The sequence below is a fragment of the Xiphophorus maculatus genome, chromosome 18 (genome assembly GCF_002775205.1).
Source record: "Xiphophorus maculatus strain JP 163 A chromosome 18, X_maculatus-5.0-male, whole genome shotgun sequence".
NCBI lineage: Eukaryota > Metazoa > Chordata > Actinopteri > Cyprinodontiformes > Poeciliidae > Xiphophorus > Xiphophorus maculatus.
This window is the reverse complement of record NC_036460.1, coordinates 2,856,071-2,878,244: the sequence shown is the minus strand read 5'-3', so window position 1 is coordinate 2,878,244 and position 22,174 is coordinate 2,856,071. Positions and strand designations below refer to the sequence as shown.

Below are 22,174 nucleotides of genomic sequence, written 5' to 3'. Positions count from 1 at the left end.
TAATACATTCTGGCACAACCAGAAGAACATTCAGGATTTTAATTTCGCTAAATTAAAAATGTGTTTGGCTGTTATAAGTGAAGTAATCTGCCAGTGGAACTAGAATTAGGTTGCTAGGTGACGGCCTGAGCTTGGCTGGGGTTGCTAGGTAACGGCGCAGCGGAACATTCTACCAGTGGAACTAGAACTTTTTTTTATAAAGTTAAAGGAATTATTGACTTAAAAAACCTCATATTTATTACTGAAAAGTTCATTGTAAGTCAGTTTTGTTGTATTTAAACTGTACTAGGATATTTGCGATTGAAATCGTTGCCGTGTGTAACTGAGTGAATGTAACTAGTTACTGCCCAACTCTGCCCAAATTTCTGCAACCCGAATTTTAAAGAAAAGGATGAATCCTTTTCTTTAGGTTGCCTCGCTCATCCTGTTCCCCTCCCTGCTGTCTTCGTGCATGGATCAGGTTTCGCTCTGGGAAAGTGGCCTCCTGAACTAATCTCATGTAGCACCACTCCCTCTCCTTGTGTCTGGTTGCCACCATCCAGCTCCGCGTTTCTTGTAGCTGAAAGGAGGAAAGTTTTCCTCCTGAAAAAAAGAAAAAGAGAAGTCGAGCGGTGCAGCACCACCCCTAAACGTCTGGTTCTAATAAAGCTGCCCCCTTCCTCCCCTCACAGGGGGAACAAGACAAGGGGCCAGCCTCAGCAAAGTGGGGCAAAAATCTGAGTAACAGTTTATTGTGTAGAGAGGAGTAACATGAAAAAGCCTGCGATGTCGAGAGCAGAAAGGCTTTACTGTGTTTCACATGAAAGGCAGCAGGAAGAAGAGAGAGTGAATGAAGACAGGAAAAGCAGTGACAGCAGGTATTGTGGGTCTGAGCCATTCAGCGGGATGAGTCAGAGCAGAACCGGAGCAGTACATGAAACACTTGTTTTACAACTCGGAGCGCTGATTCAGACAGTTGTGTTTTCATCTGCTCTCCTGAATCATTCAGACTACTTCCTAAGTCTTCTGCTCACGCCATGAGGAAGGAAAACCCATCCAGGGTTTAAACCCTGCATCATCATCATCATCACCACATAATGGATTTAAAACAAAACTAACTTATAAGCAACTTGTCAGCAAGACAACAATCAAGGGCGTCGAACTTATTTTTATTTTGGGGCCATATAAAAAATTTGAATGTTCTTAAAGGGCCAATTGTTCCAGAATGTATTAATAAAACCCAGTAAGCTGTGAAAATATCAATAAATAGTTGTGTGTTTCAGCAATCAATAAAAAAGTAAAGTAAAATTAAATAATATTGATCTGTTTATCCAGGATTTGGTGATTGTTTTTATTTTATTTGCAATCAAAATCACAAATTTTTAGAAATATGTGTAAGAAATTTTTACTATATTTGCAATAATGTATGATGTTAAATGTGACTTTTTATTGTCACTTAAATCCAATGTTTTTGCCAATTTTAAGAGACATTTTTAGTAAAAATCATTTAAATAATGTGGGAAAACTGTGGATTTTGCGTGAATTTTGTGGATTTGTGAAAAACTGGAGGGGCTTACTGGTGTAGTTTGGAGTCTGGAGGGCCACATAAAAAGCTACGGAGGGAGAAATTTGGCCCCCAGACCTTGTGTTTGACATATGTGGTATAAGTGATAAAAATATATTTTTTCCATGTTATACTAAAAAAATCTGCCAGTGGAAAAAAAAAGTACTAGCTTTTTTCCAATTATCAAGTTCAAGTCAATTGTAAGTTAGTTTTGTCTTCATTCAAGTATAGTAAAATATTCACACTAGAAACTAGAAAAAACGTGTTTTTGCTGTGTATAATGTATTTCACGCTGCAAAAACAAGTAATTTTGGTCTATTTTCTTGTGAAAATATCTTAGTTTTGTTTTAGATCAAGTAAACTAACTTACAAGTAACTTTTAAGGTTGCGTTACTACATTAATGTGCAATTTAATTGTGAAAACACACTTATGTTAGTTTTGTGTTATTTTAAGCGTGTTTTTGCAGTGCAGCTCTTAGGCTCATCATCTAACAGCGTGCGCCTCGTTTATAGAATAACTACGTTCAGTCTGTAGCATGTAGCAGCAGAACAATGGTCTGGACAAACAACTTTGATGTGGTTTTGGGATTCCTGCAGGGAAGATGGTTTCCTGTTGTTCCCCCTTTTTAAAAAAATGTGTTTACTGCAGAGTTTGCAGAGGCAGCAGGTTTCTGGCTCTGATTTGCAGCTGCTTTCAGTGCACCTTGCTGAGCTAAATGCGTGTTCAGCAGGTTTTACAGCAGACAATTAGCACTTAATGACACCTCCCATTGTCCCAGTCTACAGAAGGTGCAATCCATGCTAAACTTGCATATATAATACAAGAATAAAAAGCTTAGGAAAACATATAGTGTGGCTCCCTGGCAAGACTTTTTGATTAATTTATTGCATAGATTTTGACATGATAAAACTGTCAACATAGGTTACGGTTCAGCCCAGAACCTTTGTACCAGCATGTTTCTGATGGGCCCATAAATCAGACGCACTCAAGACGTAATATTTGCAAAAGACAAAACTGCTTCTCTTGGCCCACTGGAGGTACATTTTTGCTTCAAAAAACGATCTGATGGGACGCTGGAAAAGACTATCGCTGTGTTCAAGTTGTGCTAATAGCAGTTAGCTTATCAGCAAAAGCTATTCAAGGCTAAAATAGCATTTCAGTGCTAAACATGTAGCAGCAGCACAGACGTCCCCAATGCTAACGTTAACATCCACAGTCCACATTTCGAAGAGGTTCCAAGAATCATCAGGAGTTCCTGCAACACTGAAACTAAACACTTATACCAATCAGATGGTTAAATTACCTAAATAGCAGATTTAAAAAAATAAATATATTTGTTCTTGAGCTTTTATGTCTTATTTATTCAATAAGTTAGTTGCAAAAAGGGTTTTAGAATGGAAAATGTTGCTTATTTTGTTTATATATAGTTTTAGATTAAGATTTGATGAATTACAGTCCCTGAAATTAATGATTAAAATTTACAATCAAGTATCACTACTAATAAAACAGATTACAAATACGTTAATCTTTTACTGGATCAGCATGATCGCACAGTGAAGCTTTAGAAAACCTCCCGCTTTAATTATTTTTGCATTTTTGGGAGCATACACAGAGAGCGGTCAGTAGCTTTGTCAATTCAAAAAGCCACTTTTGTTACCAACAAACAAGATTTGTAACTTTATTTTATTTTATTCTGTTTTAACTCAAATCATTGTAAACATCCACAGGTTTTTGTAGATATAGTTCAAAAACACAAAATCCTACCAAGTATTTTGGGTCTAGTTCCAGGAGTCAGTATCTTTTTACACCTGAAATAAGACAAAACTGACTTATTAGTAACTTTTCTATAACATATAGCAGCTTGTTTTAAGTCACTAATTCCTTAGTATTGGTGAAAAGTTTGAATTCCACCGGTAAATTATTTCACAATCAACCGTTACCTAGCAACCACAGCCAAGCCCAGCCCGTTGCCTAGCAACCCAGTTCTAATTTCACTGGTTATTTCACTGATAACAAGGGAAATAGGAACTAGTACTTTTTCATTAATATTAAGGAATTGTTGACTTAAAACAACCCTTCCTTTTTCATGCTGAAAAGTTATTTAGTTTTGTCTTATTTCAAATGAACTAAGATATTTTTATTAGAACTTACTAGAAACTTGTTGAGATTTTGTGTTTTTGCTGTAGAAATATTAGAAATATTTCAGATTTTTCTATTTCTTGCTGTTCTGCTCAAAATACTATTACAATTGTATTAAATCGTGTTTTTTTTGTTTTCTCTACCAATGTTTTGATTCTGGGAATCACGGCCTGTTCCTGTTTTCGCCCTGTGAGCCACAACAAACAGACAAACCTCCCACACAAGAACGGCTACAGCTGCTAAATCCGGCACAAAGGCTGCAACAACTTAACGCTGTGCATTATCTGAACGTTTCAGGCCAAGCAGTCGGGAGATTCCTTCCCGGCAGACTCGGATAAGACGATACACACCCAGAAAGTGAACGTCCCACCAGCCACGCATCTCATCCAGGGCCTGGAGCCCCACACGCGTTACGCCGTCAGGGTGGCCTGCGACAGCAGCCAGGGGCCGTCTGACTGGTCGCCCTGGGTGGAGCTTCGCACACAAGAAGGAGGTGGGTCTCTCAAGAGGATTGATGATGAATTTTTTCCCCTCGCCCTCTGAATGTCAGTGTTTGTGTTGGAAGTATGTGAAGGTCAAAGCTGCAATGTTTCTTCTAAGTGATCTCCAAGTTTCCTCCCTCTTCTGGTTTGGGCTGACGCGCCAGGGAAAGTTGCAGGTGCAAACCAAAGTCAAGCGTTTAGATCTGTTCATTTCGCTACAACTTGTTTGTTTGTTTGTTTGTGTAGCACATTTCAACGACAAGGCAGCTCAAGGTGCTTTTCATCATTGAAACATACAGTCATCAATTGTGAAAAAAGCAATAAACATTTCATTCTGTCAAATTCCATCACCAGGATACATCAAAAATATTGATCAATGTTCTGCTTACTACTAATGAAAACAAACAACAGACTAAAAACAGTTCATACCTAATCATTTATCTACTTATTTATTTTTTCTTAACAGCAAAGTTGTTTCTATGTTTCTACTACATTTTTATATTTATTGAGATATACTTATTTATTATTCTTTTTTCAATTATTTGACTTGCCTTCGAGAGTTGCTAATTATTTAAACATTTTTCTAAATGTCGTGCTTTCTTTTGTGCACAATGGCAATAAAAGAAATTCTGATTCTCATTCTGAAAACTCTAACCAGCTGGGTTTTTAGTCGAGGTTTAAAGGAACACAGTGTTTCGGCTGTTTTACTGTTTTCTGGTAGTTTGTTCCAGATGTGTGCTGCATAGAAGCTGAATGCTGCTTCTTCATGTTTAACCTGAGAGGTCTGGAAGGTTGCTATGGCAACAGCAGACATTTTAGCTGATTCATACACTTCCAACAGTATCTTAAAGTCTCTTCTCTGAGCTGCAGGGAGCCAGTGGAAGGACTTTAGAACTGGGTGATGTGCTCTATCTTCCTGGTTTTAGTCAGAACTCCAGCAGCAGCGTTCTGGATCTGATGGATTTTTTTTAGGCAGACCTGTGAAGATACTGTTGCAGTAATCAATGCGACTAAATATAAACGCATGGATGAGTTTCTCTAGGTCTTAGTGATTATCGCTGGAAATCTCCTTCAGGTGATAGAAGGCTGACTTTGTAACTGTCTTTATGTGTCTCTGAAGGTTCAGACCCAGATTTCAGGCCTGATCTCTAGTTTCCATCTGTAATAACTGAAGCTGTGCGTTGACTCCAGATCGTTCCTCTTTAAATCCAAAGATAAAAACTTCAGTTTTGTTTCTAATCAGCTGGAGAAGGTTTTGGCACAACCACATACTGATTTGCTCTAAGTATCTGTTCAGTGCTTGGATGTAGAGCTGTTTGTCATCATCATAGTTTTGGTAACTCATCTTATTTCTTGTTATAACCTGAGCTAATGGGAGCATATAGATATTCAATAGGAGGAGGCCCAGGATTGAACTTTGGGGAACCCAGAATGTGACTTGTGTTCGCTCCGATGAGACGTCATCTATTGAAACAAACAAATCCGAGTTCTTTCGGTAAGATTCAAACCAATTTACTGCTCCACCAGAGAGTCCTATCAGCATAAAAGCATAATTTTCATAGTGCATAAATGTGCTCTCTATTCACATGTTTAAGCATGTTGGAGGTTCACACTGCAAGCTCATCCTGAAAAACCTGACCCCATGTTGATTTGAAGTATTCCTGATAGGTGCAGCATTAGTTTCCCCTTTCTGAAGGGTCAGTCAGCGCTTTCCCTGAAACGGGATGAAAAAAAACTGCTTAACAGTAATATAATGGTGGTTAGATGTAGGCTAGTTTCCAGTTTTTAGCTACTTCTGGGTTATTTAGAAAAGAAAGTCTGAGTGAGCTGAATAAGCAGTTTCAGACACGTGAATGGGAACACAAAAGCTGTGTTGGTGGCTTTTTAAAAATTATTCTTAGTTTTTTTTCAATATTCCAGGCATAACATATGAAGAAGTTGGATTCCAACGTACGGCAAAGCATTTTGCTCCACTAATGGACACCTGGGCACGGTGTCCTAATCATATGATTGACTTTATTAAATCAGGCATCAAAGTAGAGACGTTGCATGATGAAATATGAACCTGTGCTGGCATGATCTCACCTTTCTGCTTTATGCACATGTGAGAGACATTCTGTCACCTGGAATCGAAAAGAAGTTATAATGTTGGGAACAGCATAAACCTTAAAACTCTCAGCACCGAAAATAAGCCGAAAGCTAAATTCCAGTAATCCCAGAGGAACAGAGGAAAAGAAATCTCCCAAAGAGCCCCCAACGGAAGGGGACCGGAGACCCAGAAAGACCCGGGACAAGCCCCCAGGGGTGTAGCTTCCTCTCAAACTGACCATGTAGGGAAAAATCCTACACTAAAGGCAAGGAGGTAAAATCAACTTTTTAGGGCTTTACATCATGTTACAGTGTTATTCCCTTCATTCTTTCATGCATGTTTGAGGAATCCTTTTGTTGGTGCCGCTCCTTCAGACTAGCGGCAGCAACTATTAGCAAACACCTGGTGGGACTACTGGTTTACTGAGTTCCTCAGAACGGTTTCTAAACGGCATAATGAGGAGCTTTGTTATGATGATGTGCTGAAGGCAGCATGTCAGAAAGAGCAGGAGCTTCTTAAAGAGATAGAGGCCCAATTTCAAGGCGTCAAATTTCTTTTAAGTTATGTTTGACATATGTAGCATTTTTATAACAACTGAATGGAACATAGTTACTTGATTGTGCTATAAAATGGAACTATGTGTCTGGAAAATACATAATACCTTCACTTTAATGCATTTCTACTGCATACCAGAAGGAAAGGCAAACAAGCCACATTATTTGATTATTTTGAAACATCATTAGTACCCCTGACTGTAGCCATTTATAATACTGTAGAAACTTCATTTCACATCTAAGGCAGTCTGGACGTCACCCAACATGGTTGATTTTAGTAAAAGGTTTCAGTTTTTCTGGCTGAGGCCAGCAGATCCATCGTGAAAACATTTCATGAGTTCATGGCAAAGCTTCCCAGCATCACAGATCCTAAACAATTTTGTGTTTCATGCCAAAGAAAAAGGTTTGTTATCAGTCCTGTGTAGTTCACTTTAACCAAACTCTAGTTTGTTTACTTTGAAAGTCTGGTTCATTTGGGGAAGTGTGAACGCTCAACTGAACTCTGATGCGGACCGGTTCGTATGCATATGTGAACGCCAAGCGGACTGGAGAGGAACTGGACTGCAGCACAGGGCATTCTGGGTAAATAGAACCATAATAAATGTGCTAGTTTAGCGGTAGCGGGAGAAGTAGCTAGTGGTTTTTTACCAAAACAACAGAGAAATCCTACAATTGCTAAAATCTGATGCCACTCCATTTTTCTTTACATTTTGTGCTCGGTGTTTTCAGAGGTTTTGATGTCGTTTCCTTCAGTGGTTCTTGGTGCAGCGCCCCCACAGGCGAGGAGTCGAACAGGTTTTTAAAAACGTTTGCTTCATTTCACACAACTCTGTGTGAAAACTAACCACAGCAGCTAAAAATGTAACAAATGCTACAACTTCAGTCCCCAATTGAACCGAGTCTACCGGACTATCAGGTGTGAAAACACCGTACGCAGATTTCCAGCTTGTATTTAAAAGATTTTGGGCCGTAAATCTCTCTTAGTCCAACTGTGTTTATAAAAGAAACCAGGCTGCGCCTCTGTCTGCCCAGTTTCATCCATTAGCAGATGACAGGCTGCTTCAGGAGGGACAGAAATGGAAAACGCTGTGGAAAGTCTCCTGAAAGGCTTCACTGAGTCCTTCCAAACATTAATGTTAAGCAGCGGTGTGTTTGACTTTAAACTGAGGTGGGATTTTCCATGCCACCTCATGCTGACTCCATCCATGGATTTAAAAAAAATGGCTGGAAATAGAGGATACTGAGGAGAGAAAGAGATGGTTTTGGCAGGGGCTTTCCATGATGAAAGCCACCTCCAATCATCGAAAAACTCTCCAACGCAGCGTTTTTCATTTTCTCATAAACAAGAAAAAGGAAAGAGGGAAGTAGGACTCGTTAAAATGCTGGTCATAGGCAGGGTTAGCAATTTCACTTCTTTATTTCAGAAAAAAATGGCAGAAATCTTGGTTTCCTTTTAGCGGTGAGAAAGAAACAAAGGAGTTTATGATTTCCTTTAAGAGAAAAATGTCTGCACTTGTCTAAATGAGTCAGAGGATAAAAAAAGCGGAGGCCTGGTCACAGATCAGCAACATTTTCCACATCTCTGTCTCTCTCTCTCTCTGGTTCTGGTCGCCTCTTTGCTGTCTGTCTCTCTAACCGACTGTCCAAATATGTTCTGCTCTGTCCCTTGAACACATCATCCTCCTGCTTTCTCAGTGTGTTACACATCCAGATCCTGAGAGCTGTTTCTGTTTCTCACATCCATCATCTGTTTCCTGAACAGACTCCCCCTCGTGTTCTTGTGTTTAATCTTTTCCTCTACCTAAAATCCAACAAGCGATGTTGTGCAGAAGGGTTTGAGCTGAACATGGAAACAAATGTAAGGCAAAAAAAAGTAAAAAGGTTTGACGGTGGGAATCGAGAACAAGAGCTTGAGAAAACACAATTGTTTAGCGATTTATCTCGAAACTCGTTTTTCTCCCAGGAGGACGAGTGAGCAGCGGATGAATCCAATCTGAAACAAAAGAAAACAAAACATTTAAAACACAAAGTTTTCATTTTTGCTTCTGTCTGTACTCTAAAATGAAAGTAATTAAACCGAGACAGAATTAGTCCGTTTATTTCTATTTATGCAGGTTTAAAATTCCAAGAGGAGACAGAATGATCTGAATGTACATCCAAATCGGGAAGGTTGCAACATACAGCATATAGTTATGAGCAGCATAAGATTGCTGCTGGGACTCCAGGGTTGCATTAGAGGTCAGGTTTAAGCCTTTTACAAGGAAACCCTCGCTAAGATTGAAAGGAGAGACTGAGGATAGTTGTGCAATTCATTGTACTTTCCAACAAATGTTTTATTGGGATGTAATGTCCTTTCTCCACCCTGATACTTCTACATAAAATTCAACACAACCTATTGCTTTCAGAAGGCACCAATTAAGTAAATAAAGTGTGGTTTGATCACAGGGTATGTAAACACCAACCATGTTTGGTCCACTTTAATCAAATTCTAGTTTGTTTTTCTAGAAAGTCGAGTCAAGCAAAACGAATCTACAAGAGTAAGGTCTCAGTTTGGGCTCAGTTTGGTTGGAGTGAACTCTGAATATTCTTTATAAAAGTTACACTGCAGCTTTAATTGAGGCATCAGCAAGCACTGCCTCTTATTTTACACACCAGCCCTGTTTGGTCCGCTTTAATCAAACTCCAGTTAATTTGCCGAAAAGTTTGTTTTTGTTACAGGATAAAACATCAGCAGCAAGTTCTGGATTTTTTCATTTCAACCAATGGCTTTCACTTTAAGTAAGCCTTATTTTCAGCTGGTTGGATCTGCGTGCTTTGGAGCTAAAATCTGTTTGAAAAAGGCCCAAAAGAGAGGGAAGAAATCTTGGCATCTTTGGGAAAAAGGAGAGAGAGAAAAAAAGTTTGACGGAACAAGGAGACGCAGGAGAAAGAGGAGCGTTAAGGTGGAGCCGGACTCGACTCTGAGGTTGTTTTCGTTGTCGTTCGCCGGGAGAACACGGCCGACATGTGGAAACAATCAACCACAAAACGATCCCTGATAACATCATCCATACTGTAGGCTGGGCAATGTTTCCCAAAACTCACGGTGACTTCACCAGTGAGGGCGTGTGTGTGTGTGTGTGTGTGTGGGCGTGTGTGTGTGTGTGTGTGTGTGTGTGTGTAGTGGTTCTTTAGCGCCTCCCCCGCAGAAACAAAGCATAACAAAAAGAAACAAAGCCAGCTCTCCTACTTGAGAAGTAGATTGTTGGAGTTCTGCGCTACACGGAGCATCAATTTCAAACAAATTCCTCATTCCTTTCCTGGAAAGTTTTCCAACTGCTTTCACACAGGGAAAAAAAAAAGAAACAGGCAGAGGAGAGTAAACCAGAGGAGGAGGTCAGGGAGTGGACTCGCCTGTCCATGGTGCCCTCATGTGCCCCTTTGCTGGATTCCTCCCATTTCCTCCCACTTCATCCCCCCAGATGTTGCAGATTCAACCGTCCTAAAGCCTCGAAGCTGTGAAAACAACTGGTTAGCCCGAGGCCTCTTTTGCCCAGCTGCTGGCTCCCCCGGCTTCTGCAGGCTTCACCAACTCAAATATAAGACTTTAATTAGATTTAAGATCTGTATCACGGCAGAAGAGTACTAAAGGCAATCGGATATTTATATAGTAGTGTTTCCCCCCCCAGATTGCACATAGCATCGTACCAGAAGTGTCACCAGCTGCTCTTACATTAGAAATATTTGTAAAACTTCTAATATTCCATCAAAAAAACACAATTTTGCAATTATGGTGTTTCCATTAACTAAGAAATAAAATTAAAAACATGGTTGAATACGTTTGTTCACGCAATAAATCATTAAAAACATGCAGTGGCATCATCCTCCAACTACTTCCTGTTGCTTTTCTTTTCTGCCAGTAGTAGCATCTGGTTGTTAATCATGAGCCTGCATAATGCAAGAAAAAGAAAAGTTTTCATTGCAGTTTTGCGAAATACAAAACTGCAAAACAAACTGTGATACAACCGGAAAGTCATCTCAAAAACTATTTATCAAAAATATTTGTTTTTTTTGTTGTTGTTTTTTAAATTGCTGTGTTTCCATTAAGCAAATTTGTCCAATTTGCTTAATTATATGATCAAGAAAATGCAGCTATTGGCAAAGACGAAGGTTGTCCACTAGTTACGTCTGCATTGGAAATATAAGCTGTTTATCGGCTGTCAAAATGAGTTTATTTTAAAAAACTTCAATGAATCGCAAGAGTCACATGATCAACAACCTACTGGCTACTGGCGCAAGCCACAAAGAAGAGGACGACAGGAAGTAGCTGGAAAATCACGCTGCATGTTTTTAATGAACAAATATATTCACGTGTGGTTTTAATTGTTTAACGGAAACACCACATTGGCGAAATTGCTTTTTTCTACATTGCTGAAATATAGACAAAGCTTTAGTCACGTTTGTAATGAAAATGCAAAGAGATGCAAAAAGCTAGCTAACTAGCATGCTAGTTAGCGGTAGCTTTTTGCATCTCTTTGCATCTCTTTGCTTCAACCGCCTCGAGTCACAGAACCCAATGAAGATTGCTGACTTTAATGTGGTGTTTTTTCTCACCCGTGTTTCAGTGCCAGACAGCCCACCGGCCAACGTGACCGCCAAGCCAAACGGGACCGAGGTGCTGGTGTCGTGGGAAGAGCCTCCGGGGAAGCTGAACGGGGAGCTGCAGGGGTACCGGGTGGAGTACAGCACACCCTCCATGCCGCAGGTCAGCCCGAACACAGGCTTCATTCTCTGAGACATTATCGGACATTTACATGTCCGGTAATGTGAATAAAGTGTGATTTAGCTGCCACTTTGTAGCTAAATCTGCTTGAGATCTGCAGTGTCTATGCAGGTTGAGGGCAAAACAAACACGTCAGAAAACTAGATGCATAGAGAACCCATGACTTTGAGACAGACAAAAAGAAAATATGTGGACACTCTTGACCAATGTGTGAGAGAAAGATTAACTATCAAAATGGCTGCTGTCGGTATCGACCCGTATGACACGGAGAAGTAAAATTGAGAAGTAAAAACAAGTTGCCTCAAACTATTTGATGAACACGAAGAGTGCGTACACCCCGGAGGAGCTACATTAGCTAGGCTAATTTAGCTAGTTCCGCAGTAAGTACTACGGTAAATATCACTGATATTTATCCTAGTATTACACAGGAGTGGACAGAGTAGTTGTGATGTACTTGCATTGTTCATACGTTAAATAGGAGAGGCCAGAGCTAGTTCTAAGCCTTTGGCTTTGTTGTCATAGCAACTCCATAGCAACTGCCTGCCAAGATGTCTGTCAGTTACAAAGTCACAGGAGAACTATTTATCAACAAGAAATACATGAAAATGATAACTCTCCACAAAATAGCAGGTTGGCATGTTTGTTTATGTTTCAAAAATGACTCATATTTCAAAATAAAGGTTCAACTTCGACCTCTACTTAGCCCTGCTTACTGCTTTGCCTAAAAATAGAGTCCCTGGCAGGGTTGCCAGATCTGACTGACAGTTTCCAGCCCAGATACAATGTCAACTTAAATAAAAAAGAAAAACATCCCAAATCTCAAAGTCTGTTAAAGCTCATGATAAAAGTGATGGATTCTAATCATTTCAAAAGAAATGAGCCGATAAAATGAGTGCAAGAACAACATGTTGTTAAAAATGTTGAAGTTTTTTATTTCTCTGTTACACAGTAACAGCTACTTTAATTACAGGGATTTCTTTGTTTCAATTGAAAACTTTTCATCAAAGAGGTCAAAGGTCACATGTGGGGTACCCCAAGGTTCAATCCTAGGACCCCTTTTATTCAATATTTATATGCTCCCACTAGCTCAGGTTATAACAGGAAATAATATTAGCTACTATAACTATGCAGATGACACACAGCTCTACATTACGATGTCACCAGGTGACTCAGAGCCCATCCAATCACTGAACAGATGCTTAGAACAGATAAATGTGTGGATGTGCCAAAACTTTCTCCAGTTGAACAGAAACAAAACTGAAGTTATTATTTTTGGACCTAAAGAGGAACGATCTAGAGTTATAGATCTAGAGTCAATGCACAGCTTCAGTTATTACAACTGAAAACCAGCGATCAGCCCGAAACCTGGGAGTAGTGATGGACTCTGACCTGAACCTCCAGAGCCACATAAAGACAGTTACAAAGTCGGCCTTCTATCACCTGAAGAACATTTCCAGGATTAAAGGACTGATGTCTCAGCCAGATCTAGAGAAACTCATCCATGCGTTCATCTTCAGTCGTATTGATTATTGCAACAGCGTCTTCACAGGTCTGTCCAACAAATCAATCAAACAGCTGCAGCTGATCCAGATGCTGCTGCTGGCGTTCTGACTAAAACCAGGACGATAGAGCACATAACACCAGTTTTAAAGTCCCTCCACTGGCTCCCTGTAGCTCAAAGAATAGACTTTAAAATACTGTTGTTAGTTTATAAATCACTGAACAGCTTAGCACCACAATACATTAAAGATCTGCTGTTGTTGTATCAACCTTCCAGACCTCTCAGGTCTTCCGGTTCTGGTTCTGCTCTGCATCCCCAGAACCAGAACCAAACGAGGAGAAGCAGCTTTCACCATCTATGCACCACAAATTTGGAACAAACTTCCAGAAAACTGTAAAACAGCTGAAACACTGACTTCCTTTAAATCTCAACTAAAAACCCACCTGTTTAGAATTGTATTTGAAATGTAATCAATTACAAATTTATGGATGGAACTTGACTTAATGCTTTGTTTTGATTATTGATTCTATGTTGCATTGTGTTTCTGTGTTTGTAATGATGTAAAGCACTTTGAAATGTCTTGCTGCTGAAATGTGCTATACAAATAAAATTTGATTGATTGATTGATTGATTGATTGAATTAATAGGATGTTCTAATTTTTTTAATTGCTAACTTGACACCATCTAGTTGGATCAGAAAACCAACAATCTTCCACATTTGTAACCAAGAAACACAAACAAAACTATGAATTTTCTGAAACTTTATGAATTTGTGTCATTAAATGGCCAGTTCACTTGGTCTTATGTGTCATCTTTGTTTCTTTTTGTTACCAGTTTAATGCGGATGCTGGATTGGACACAGAGTTCTCCATCAATCTGTCCACCCCGTTGTCCAACGTGTCTTTTAGGGTCTGCGCCTACACAGGGGCCGGTCATGGACCCTGGAGCCCCGTAAGGATTCTGGTCCTCAATTCTCCTGGTGAGTGACAAGAAAAATCAATAACAAATATTAATAAATTCTATTAATCAGATGTGTGGTTTTTATTCTAAAATAATGTGGTTAGCTTAACTGTAGTTATTTAAGCTAGTTAGCTTTACTATTGATAGTTTAAGTAACTTTTTTTCATTTTTTGTATTTGGAAAGACGGATTTCCATCAGGTTCCTTAATTACAGCTTTAGCCGTTCAAGGTCGTAAATAAGGATGGAGTCAGAGTCCAAGTGATTTCATCCATGTTGTCTTTGAGTTTAAGTAACTTTAACTTCAGCTAACTATGGGTAGCTTAAGTAACTATACCTAACTATAGTTAACCTAACTTTTCCTTACGCTGACTATAGTTAGCTTAACTAACTATGCTAGCTATAGTGGGTTAGGTAGCTGCACACAAGCTAACTATAGATAGCCTGAGCGCTGAACATAGCATGCAAAATCTAAAGAATTTGAAGCTATTTACAAAGTTTGCAGAGCCATCAAGGCACAATAACGTCTGGTTGAAAGGAAAAATGTAGAGAAATGAGAAATTATTTAATACTTGATGTATGATTTTAAATGTTTTTCTCTTGCAAATAATTATAACAGTTTTTCTTTTCTTCTTTCCACAGAAACGGGGAAATTCAGAGGTGAGTCCACATGCAGACCCCTCAAACTGCTGTGACAGAATGACCGGTGGCGTGTTGGTGGAAGTGAGCTAATGATGTTTTTTGGGATCTTCAGAACTTCTCTTTTTCACTTTGTGTCACGGGCTTCCTCTGTCGTGTGCGTTCAAAATAAAAAGAGGAAAGAAGATAAAATCGAGAGGGGTAGAGGAGGGAAGAGAGGCGGGTTGGCTGAATGGGGGAGACGCGTCATAAATATTTATACCAAGCTGAGGCAGTGTAGCACCTCTGTTTGCTTTGTCTTAAAGACCCAGACATCAACAAGAAGAATGGGAGAAAAAAGTGAAAAGGAGGCAGGGAAAGTTGGGGGAGGATGAAGAGTTGGAGGTTTTTATTTGCAGTTTGTGCAAAAGGCAGAAGATTTCAGAATGAGCGATGGGATGGCAGCAGCTCGACTGAGGGACAGAGAAAGAGGATATTTGTGGTAGATTTATCTGAAAGGCAGACATTACGTCTGAAAGGCTTTAACTGCAATTCATGACAACCTCCATGGAAACATGGAAGACATCAGGAAAACTCCCATTTTCTATGTGCAAATGTGATGGAAACACATTAGATTTTTCACTTATAAGACTTTAACAGATTTGCTTCCCTCACTTAAAAAAATTATAAAATAATTTTAAAAAAATTATAATTTTAGAACTGCAGCCAGAGATGAGATTAAATCCCAGGGTGGAAAAAAGTGTCAGATTTGGTTTTGGCTGCTGCTACTGGAAATATTAAAGCAACAAACGTCCATTCAAAGATAAATATTTTTTCCAGGATGCAATGGTTATACAACAAACAAAATCAATTAACTATAAAACAGGAACTGGATGCAGAAGCTGGGATTTATTGGTGATGATCTCCGTTTCTGAGCTGCATATTCCACTATTTTTCTTAGCAGAATAATTAGTTTTTATTTAAATTGGTTGGTTTCTTGGCTTAGATTCGACTTTTAAGAAAATTATTCTAGAAATGTAATGTTATCCAGTCCAAAATCAGTTCTAGTGTGGATTCTGGATCCAGTTGGGACACCTGACTGTGTCCAAGTTTCAGCCACCTAGATGTTGATTTGAATCAGAATTTGAAATTATTATGAATCTCATGATGAGTACGTGTAAACTTTTGACCAGAACCGTTTAATTCTAAGTTTATTCTGGAAACTTTTGATTTATTCTTATATTTATTTATTTGGCACGTCTGTTTAGATTACATTTGACATATATGGCTAAATCCGACACATCTGCAAGATAAAGAGAAAGTCAATAAAGTTGAATCGATTAATCATGATCAATCAATTATTGAGATAATTGTCAATTAAATTAGCAAATGATTAAACTTTACCTGGAGCTTACAGACTCAAAAAAGCCACTTGCTGAAAAAACCCCAACATATTTAGAGCAGTTATATACTGTATATATATCTATATATAGATATATATACACATTTTACATTAAGCTAAGAGCAGATTCACCTGGTTTAAATTCACTAAAGTAAAGCTATATTATTGCATTTTAAGCAATAAAATGTTTAATATTCAATTTAAAAAAAGGAATTTAATTAAGTTTTTCTCTTTTAATGTATTTCTAATATTTTATACCAAAGCTTAATGGTATAAATGAAAAATCAGCAAAATGTGGCAATTTTTAAAATCTGATTAACTGTCTGAATAGTAAATTTAAAAAAAGGTTGCTTCTCTGCGATTAGCACATTTAGCACTGCGTACACTAGGTTGATTGGCAGCACTAAGACTTTCTTGCATCTTATCAAGTATTTTTTGTGTAGTTTCTAGTGAAGATATTTTAGTAAACTGGAATTAACAAGTAAATTTTCATCCTGATATAGCAGCTAAATAATTTCTTAATATTGATGAAAAATTTCTAATCCCACTGGCAAATTATTTCACTTATAACATGGAAAAATGTTTTATTATAAGTGAAATAATCTGCCAGTGGAACTGGAACTGGGTTGCTAGGTAATGGGTTGGGGTTGCTAGGTAACGGCGCAGTGGAATATTCCACCAGTGAATTAGAACTTTTTCGTCGATATCAAAAAATTATTAACTTAAAACAGGCTGCTATTTCTCACTGATTCATTTGTTGTAAGTTAGTCTTGTCTTATTTCAAGTGCACTAAGACATTTGCTCTAAAAGCTAAACAAAAATACTTGGTGACATTTTATGTTTTTGCAGTGTAAAGACTTTGGTTGAGCTGTTAAACCGACTCTGTGCCCGTGTCCTTCCAGGTTTGTCAGATCCGGCAACGTTTTCCTGGCACTGGTGGTATGTAGTGATGGCCGTCACCGGCGCCGTGGCCCTCGCCATTCTCCTGGCCGTTTACGTGGCCAAGCTGCGGCGCAAAGAGACACGCTTCGGGTGCGTAGGTTTATTTGTCCTTCCTGTGGGTGGAAGGGAGGGACCCGGCGGCTCGGGCCAAACCATAAATATTTTCCGTCCCTTCCAGACTCCATTGCTTGTTACTTTCTGAGAGCCATTTTCTGCGTTGCGCCGCCACACTTCCAGTGTTGTTTACACACAAACCCGACTGACCACACCTGTTTTGCCTTTGTTGCGTTTGCAGGGAGGCGTTCGAGCCCATGATGGAGCGCGGGCAGCTGGTGGTGAGGTACCGCGCGCGCCGCAGCTACAGCCGCAGACCGCTGGAGGCGACACGTGAGTTCCTCTGAACGCACCTGGATCAGAAACTCTGAGCTGCATGCCCAGACCTGACTCCCTCAGAGTAACAACACTTCATCCAGGGAGACTGGATGAGCGAGAAACACTGCACCTCCCCACGCACAATGACTGCTCTGTCCATCACAGCAAAAGATGAAGGGATACGGCAGGCCGTTTTAGCATAAAATTGGTTTCTCCACTTATATTTATGCTTATTACTAGTAATGAAGTAAACTTTTGTTCTGACTAGTCAAAGTTTTAATTAAAAATATCTTAAGATATAATTCAAAATGTTTTTAAGGGGCAGCTTCATGTAAAATCAACATTTTTTAGCTTTACATCATGGTTTAAGTTTTTCCTCATCAAAGTCACACCTGCAGTGTTGCCTTGATTATTTCATGCAAGTTTGAGAAATCCTTTTATCTCCATGGCAACCATTCAGCTGTGTAAAACACCTGGGTGGACCTAGCCCCGCCTTCTAGATGCAGCTCCACTACTCACCTCCTTCAGACTAGCCAGCAGCGATTAGCAACTGCACATCAGCTAAGCTCATTATAGGAGCTACTTCTCAGTGAAACGCTGGTAAAAATCGTTAAAGGGTTAAAAGAGGAGCCATGTTTTGATGACTCCCTGAAGGCGGAGTTTCAGAAAGAGCAGGAGTTTTAATTGTAATTGGCTTGAACTCTCACCTTGCCCAGACAAGGTGTATCTGTTAGCGACACACACCGAAACTCATCTACCAGCCATGTACCGCCACAATGATCTCCGCCACCCATTTGTTGTGACTAGGATGATATGAAAAAAATTTTCCGGTTCGTCCGTAAAGCTACACATCTAAAGCACAGCCACCCACTGTGTTCAGTCTGTCCGCTCACCTGTATAAAAACACCTTTACCACCACTGGGAAGCAGCTGTGGGAGGAGAAAAGCTGCCGTACTCCAGGCATCACGCCAGTCATTTTAAGGATGCTTATTGGTCCCCTGAAAAACCTGGGCATTATCATCAATCAATAAAATCCTCCCAGGTCGAACCTGAAAATTGGACGTTATGCCTCTAACACTTAGCTTTTGTCAACAACTCAGAGGCGGAAGTGGTTGTGCTGCGCAATGCAAATAATGTCCCGGCCGGAACATGGTGCGCTAAATAATAAAGCATAAATTAACGAAGCTTCGAGGCAGGAAAAGTTTCCTCGAGGAATTTTAATAATCGAGGGGCTCAAATCATTCGAGGAATTTTTTCAGCCCTAAATTGGAACAATATATAAATGAACTAATATGTGTAATCATAAACCAATTTCAGATATCTGGACTATAATTTGGTGAAACCAGTTTTATGTTAAAACTGCCTGCCGTAGAAGCTGCGATAACAAATTTCAAGTGTTAAGAAAGCTGAAATGCTTCACATCAGATTTAAATGTTTTACAGTTAAATTTGTTTGTAAAAACTACCATAAACGCCCAAATGAAGATGAAACTTAGATTCATGAGTTGCAGTGACATTGAGGACCAATCAGAGACGATGATTTTGCGTTGCTTTGTTTACCGAATCCAGCCTGCAACGTTTCTTTGTGATGTTGCGACATCACAGAGACTCAAACCTGAAAACAAATGCTCAGATTTCACCCAGCTGGGTTACATTCAAGCCCTGACATTGTCCCCAGGATATTTGTTATGGTCCTTCTGAGCAGGTCCCAACATGCTGGATTAAAAAAGAAAGAAGGCGAGACTAACAGGAAGTAAACGATTCAGGAGGAGGAATGATAAAATGAAAAAGGAAGCGTTGGATTAGATGGATCTGATGCTGACCAGACGTAGTCAGATCCTGACGTTCTGGTTGTTGCCGTGACCGGACATACCAGTGTGAGTCGCAACATGCCTGTGGTCTGAGCGCATTTTTGGGCCAGGCTGCGTCAGATTGATGGTGTAGCAGCAGCTGGAGGCGATCTCCGACCGTGTTGTTGTTCTGTCAGAGTCTGGAGGAAAACAAAAAGGAACGTCTGCCCAGCTGGAGGAAACATCCCAGCACTGAGTCTGCAATCCTTTCTTTAAATGACATTTTATGTTACTTTTGTCACCAAAAATTCATCACGCTGCAAAAACACAAGTATATTTTGTCTAGTTTCTACTGTAGATATCTAAGTACAATTGAAATAAAAGAAAACAAATTTACACATACCTTTTCAACAAAATATAGAAGCTTGTTTTAAGTAAATAATTCTTAAATATTGATTTAAAAAATTCTAGTTCCACTGACAGATTATTTTACTTATAACAAAAGATTTTTCCATGGTATAAGTGAAATAATCAGCCAGTGGCATTAGAACGTGGTTGCTAGGTAACGGGCTTGGCTTGGCTGGGTTGCTAGGTAACAGCGCAGTGGAACATTCTACCAGTGGAACTAGAACTTTTTCACCGATATTAAGGAGGTATTGACTTAAAACAAGCCTCCGTATCTTACTGAAAAGTTACTTCTAATTCAGTTTTGTCTTATTTCAAGTGTACGGAGATATTTACATTAGAATCCAGACCAAAAGTAAAAAATACTTGGTAGGATTTTGTGTTTTTGCAGTGCAGTTTAAGCACTTAACACAAATAAATAAATGAATCAAAAAAACAAAGTAACCAATAATCTTAAAACTCGATGTCAACACATTACGTCTGAAATTAACCTTCAGTTCTGAGTTTTAAATTGATTCTTTTAAAAATGTTTTTCCTGTGATTTTTAGTTTGAACATGTAGATAATGGTGTCTTGTTTATTTAAATTTGGGCTAAACCATAACATTAAAAAATTAAAGGTTTTAAACAAGCAGTAGAAAGTTGTTTATTTTGTACTGGAGAAAAATATTTACAGTGATAACGAGTAATTCTTCTTCTAGGGCTGGGTCATAATCTCAGATTTTTTTCCACACCAGACCTGATTTGAATAGATTTATCTTCTTCCTTTCTTTTCTAAAACAAAATAAATAGGAGTGTGTAGATGCGTTTTTTGCACATTTCAGCTGTTTTTAAATCCTTTCTGGTCTTTCCTCCAGTGAACAGCCTGGGCATCAGCGATGAGCTGAAACAGAAGCTCCAAGACGTGATGGTGGACAGACACAGACTCACTCTGGGAAAAACCCTGGGAGAAGGTAAGCACAAATATACACAGCTATATGTTACTGCCTTCACTGTAAAAACACTAAATACTACCAAGTATTTTAGTCTACTCTAGTTAAGATATTTTCACTCGAAATTACACAAAAATACTTTGTAAGATGTTGTGTTTTTGGTGTATATAATGTGTTCGCACTGCAAAAACACAAAATATTACCAGTATTTTTGGTAGTTTGTAGTTCAAATATATTTGTACCATTAAAATAAGACAAAACTAGCTTACAAATTAACTAAAGTAACTTTTCAGCAATAAGTAGGACCTTGTTTTAAGTCAACAATTCCTTAACATTGATAGAAAAATACTAGGTCCAGTGGCAGATTGTTTCACTTATGTCACAACATTTTCCCCCAAAAAATTTAAATTATCTACCAGTAGAACCAGAACTTTTTCATCATTATTAAGGAACTTTGACTTAAAACAGACTTCCATATCTTGCTAAAAAGTTATTTGTAAGTTAGTTTTGTCTTATTTCAAGTGTAGACCAAAAATACTTGGTAAAATTTTGTTTTTCTCTATATAAAACACATACAAACACAATATGTTAGCAAGTATTTTTGTGTAATTTCTAGAGCAAATTTCTTAACCAGACCAAGACTAAAATCCTTTTTAGATTTTGTGTTTTTGCAGTGTTGGTTGTGTCTGATGATTTTCTTTTTACAGAATCATTGTTTTATTAAAGTCTGCTGTTGCTGGTGGTGTTTTGTGTCTTTAGGGGAGTTTGGCTCTGTGATGGAGGGCCTGCTGAATCAGGAAGAAGCTGTTCTCAAGGTGGCTGTAAAGACGATGAAGAGTGAGTGAACATTAAAATAAATCAACATCCACATCTACAAATCTCTCAGTTTTAGAAATAAATTGGCTTTAGTCAGATGTTTGCAGAAGAAAAGCACAAAATTAAAATAGTTTGAAGTAATTTTGAGCCAAAGTTCTGGGGTAGAACAGCTCCACCCTCGTGGGATTTATTATTAATCAGAAAAGGTGCACAAAGCTTTGCAAACAAAGTGATCGATGTGAATCATCACCCCTCCAGTTGCAATCTGCACGCGCTCAGAGATGGAAGACTTTCTGCGTGAAGCCGCCTGCATGAAGGAGTTCGACCATCCCAACGTCATGAGGCTCCTGGGTGAGGATCCTGTCACATCATGCAAATATTCTTCAAAACTTTCTCTCTTACCAAGTATAAGTACTAAGATTTTGTGTTTTGCTAATCCCTATAAACGGTAAATTCACTCTGGACTCACCACTGTGTTTATCAAACATTACATAAAACTGAGTCGTTTTCACTGCGTTTGTTCATTTCTTTCAGCAGCTTTTAAATGTTTGGATTGAAAAATGTCTTAATGTATTTTTTATTTTATTTTTTTCACATTTATGATCTTTGAAAAAGAGGAAATCAGTTTTGGTTAGTAACAGATTCGTTACTAGAAGAAGTGAAATAATGCGTGTAAAAATAAAAGAGTTTTATGTAGCTGGTTTTAAAAAAAGAACATGAACAAAAACCCAGAAATCATGGTGCACCGTAGATTTTAGTAGATTGAACATATTTAATATGGTTTATTCACCAAAGCTGAACACTAGCATGAGATTAAACAGTTTATTAGATTATCACACTGCAAAACCACAAACACACTTTCCCAGAAATT

The 22,174-nt window shown here is 38.8% G+C and overlaps 1 protein-coding gene across 1 annotated transcript in view; it reads left to right on the top strand.

Annotated features, from left to right (window-relative positions):
- Positions 1–22,174, top strand: part of axl (AXL receptor tyrosine kinase) — a 46,439-nt gene that overhangs the window by 17,997 nt on the left and 6,268 nt on the right. The window contains exons 7-15 of the mRNA XM_023352023.1: positions 3,981–4,176; positions 11,413–11,552; positions 13,906–14,050; positions 14,672–14,689; positions 16,952–17,081; positions 17,287–17,378; positions 20,413–20,508; positions 21,247–21,324; positions 21,562–21,654. Of these exons, the coding sequence (XP_023207791.1) occupies positions 3,981–4,176; positions 11,413–11,552; positions 13,906–14,050; positions 14,672–14,689; positions 16,952–17,081; positions 17,287–17,378; positions 20,413–20,508; positions 21,247–21,324; positions 21,562–21,654 (988 nt within the window). The remainder of the gene's footprint in view (positions 1–3,980; positions 4,177–11,412; positions 11,553–13,905; positions 14,051–14,671; positions 14,690–16,951; positions 17,082–17,286; positions 17,379–20,412; positions 20,509–21,246; positions 21,325–21,561; positions 21,655–22,174) is intronic.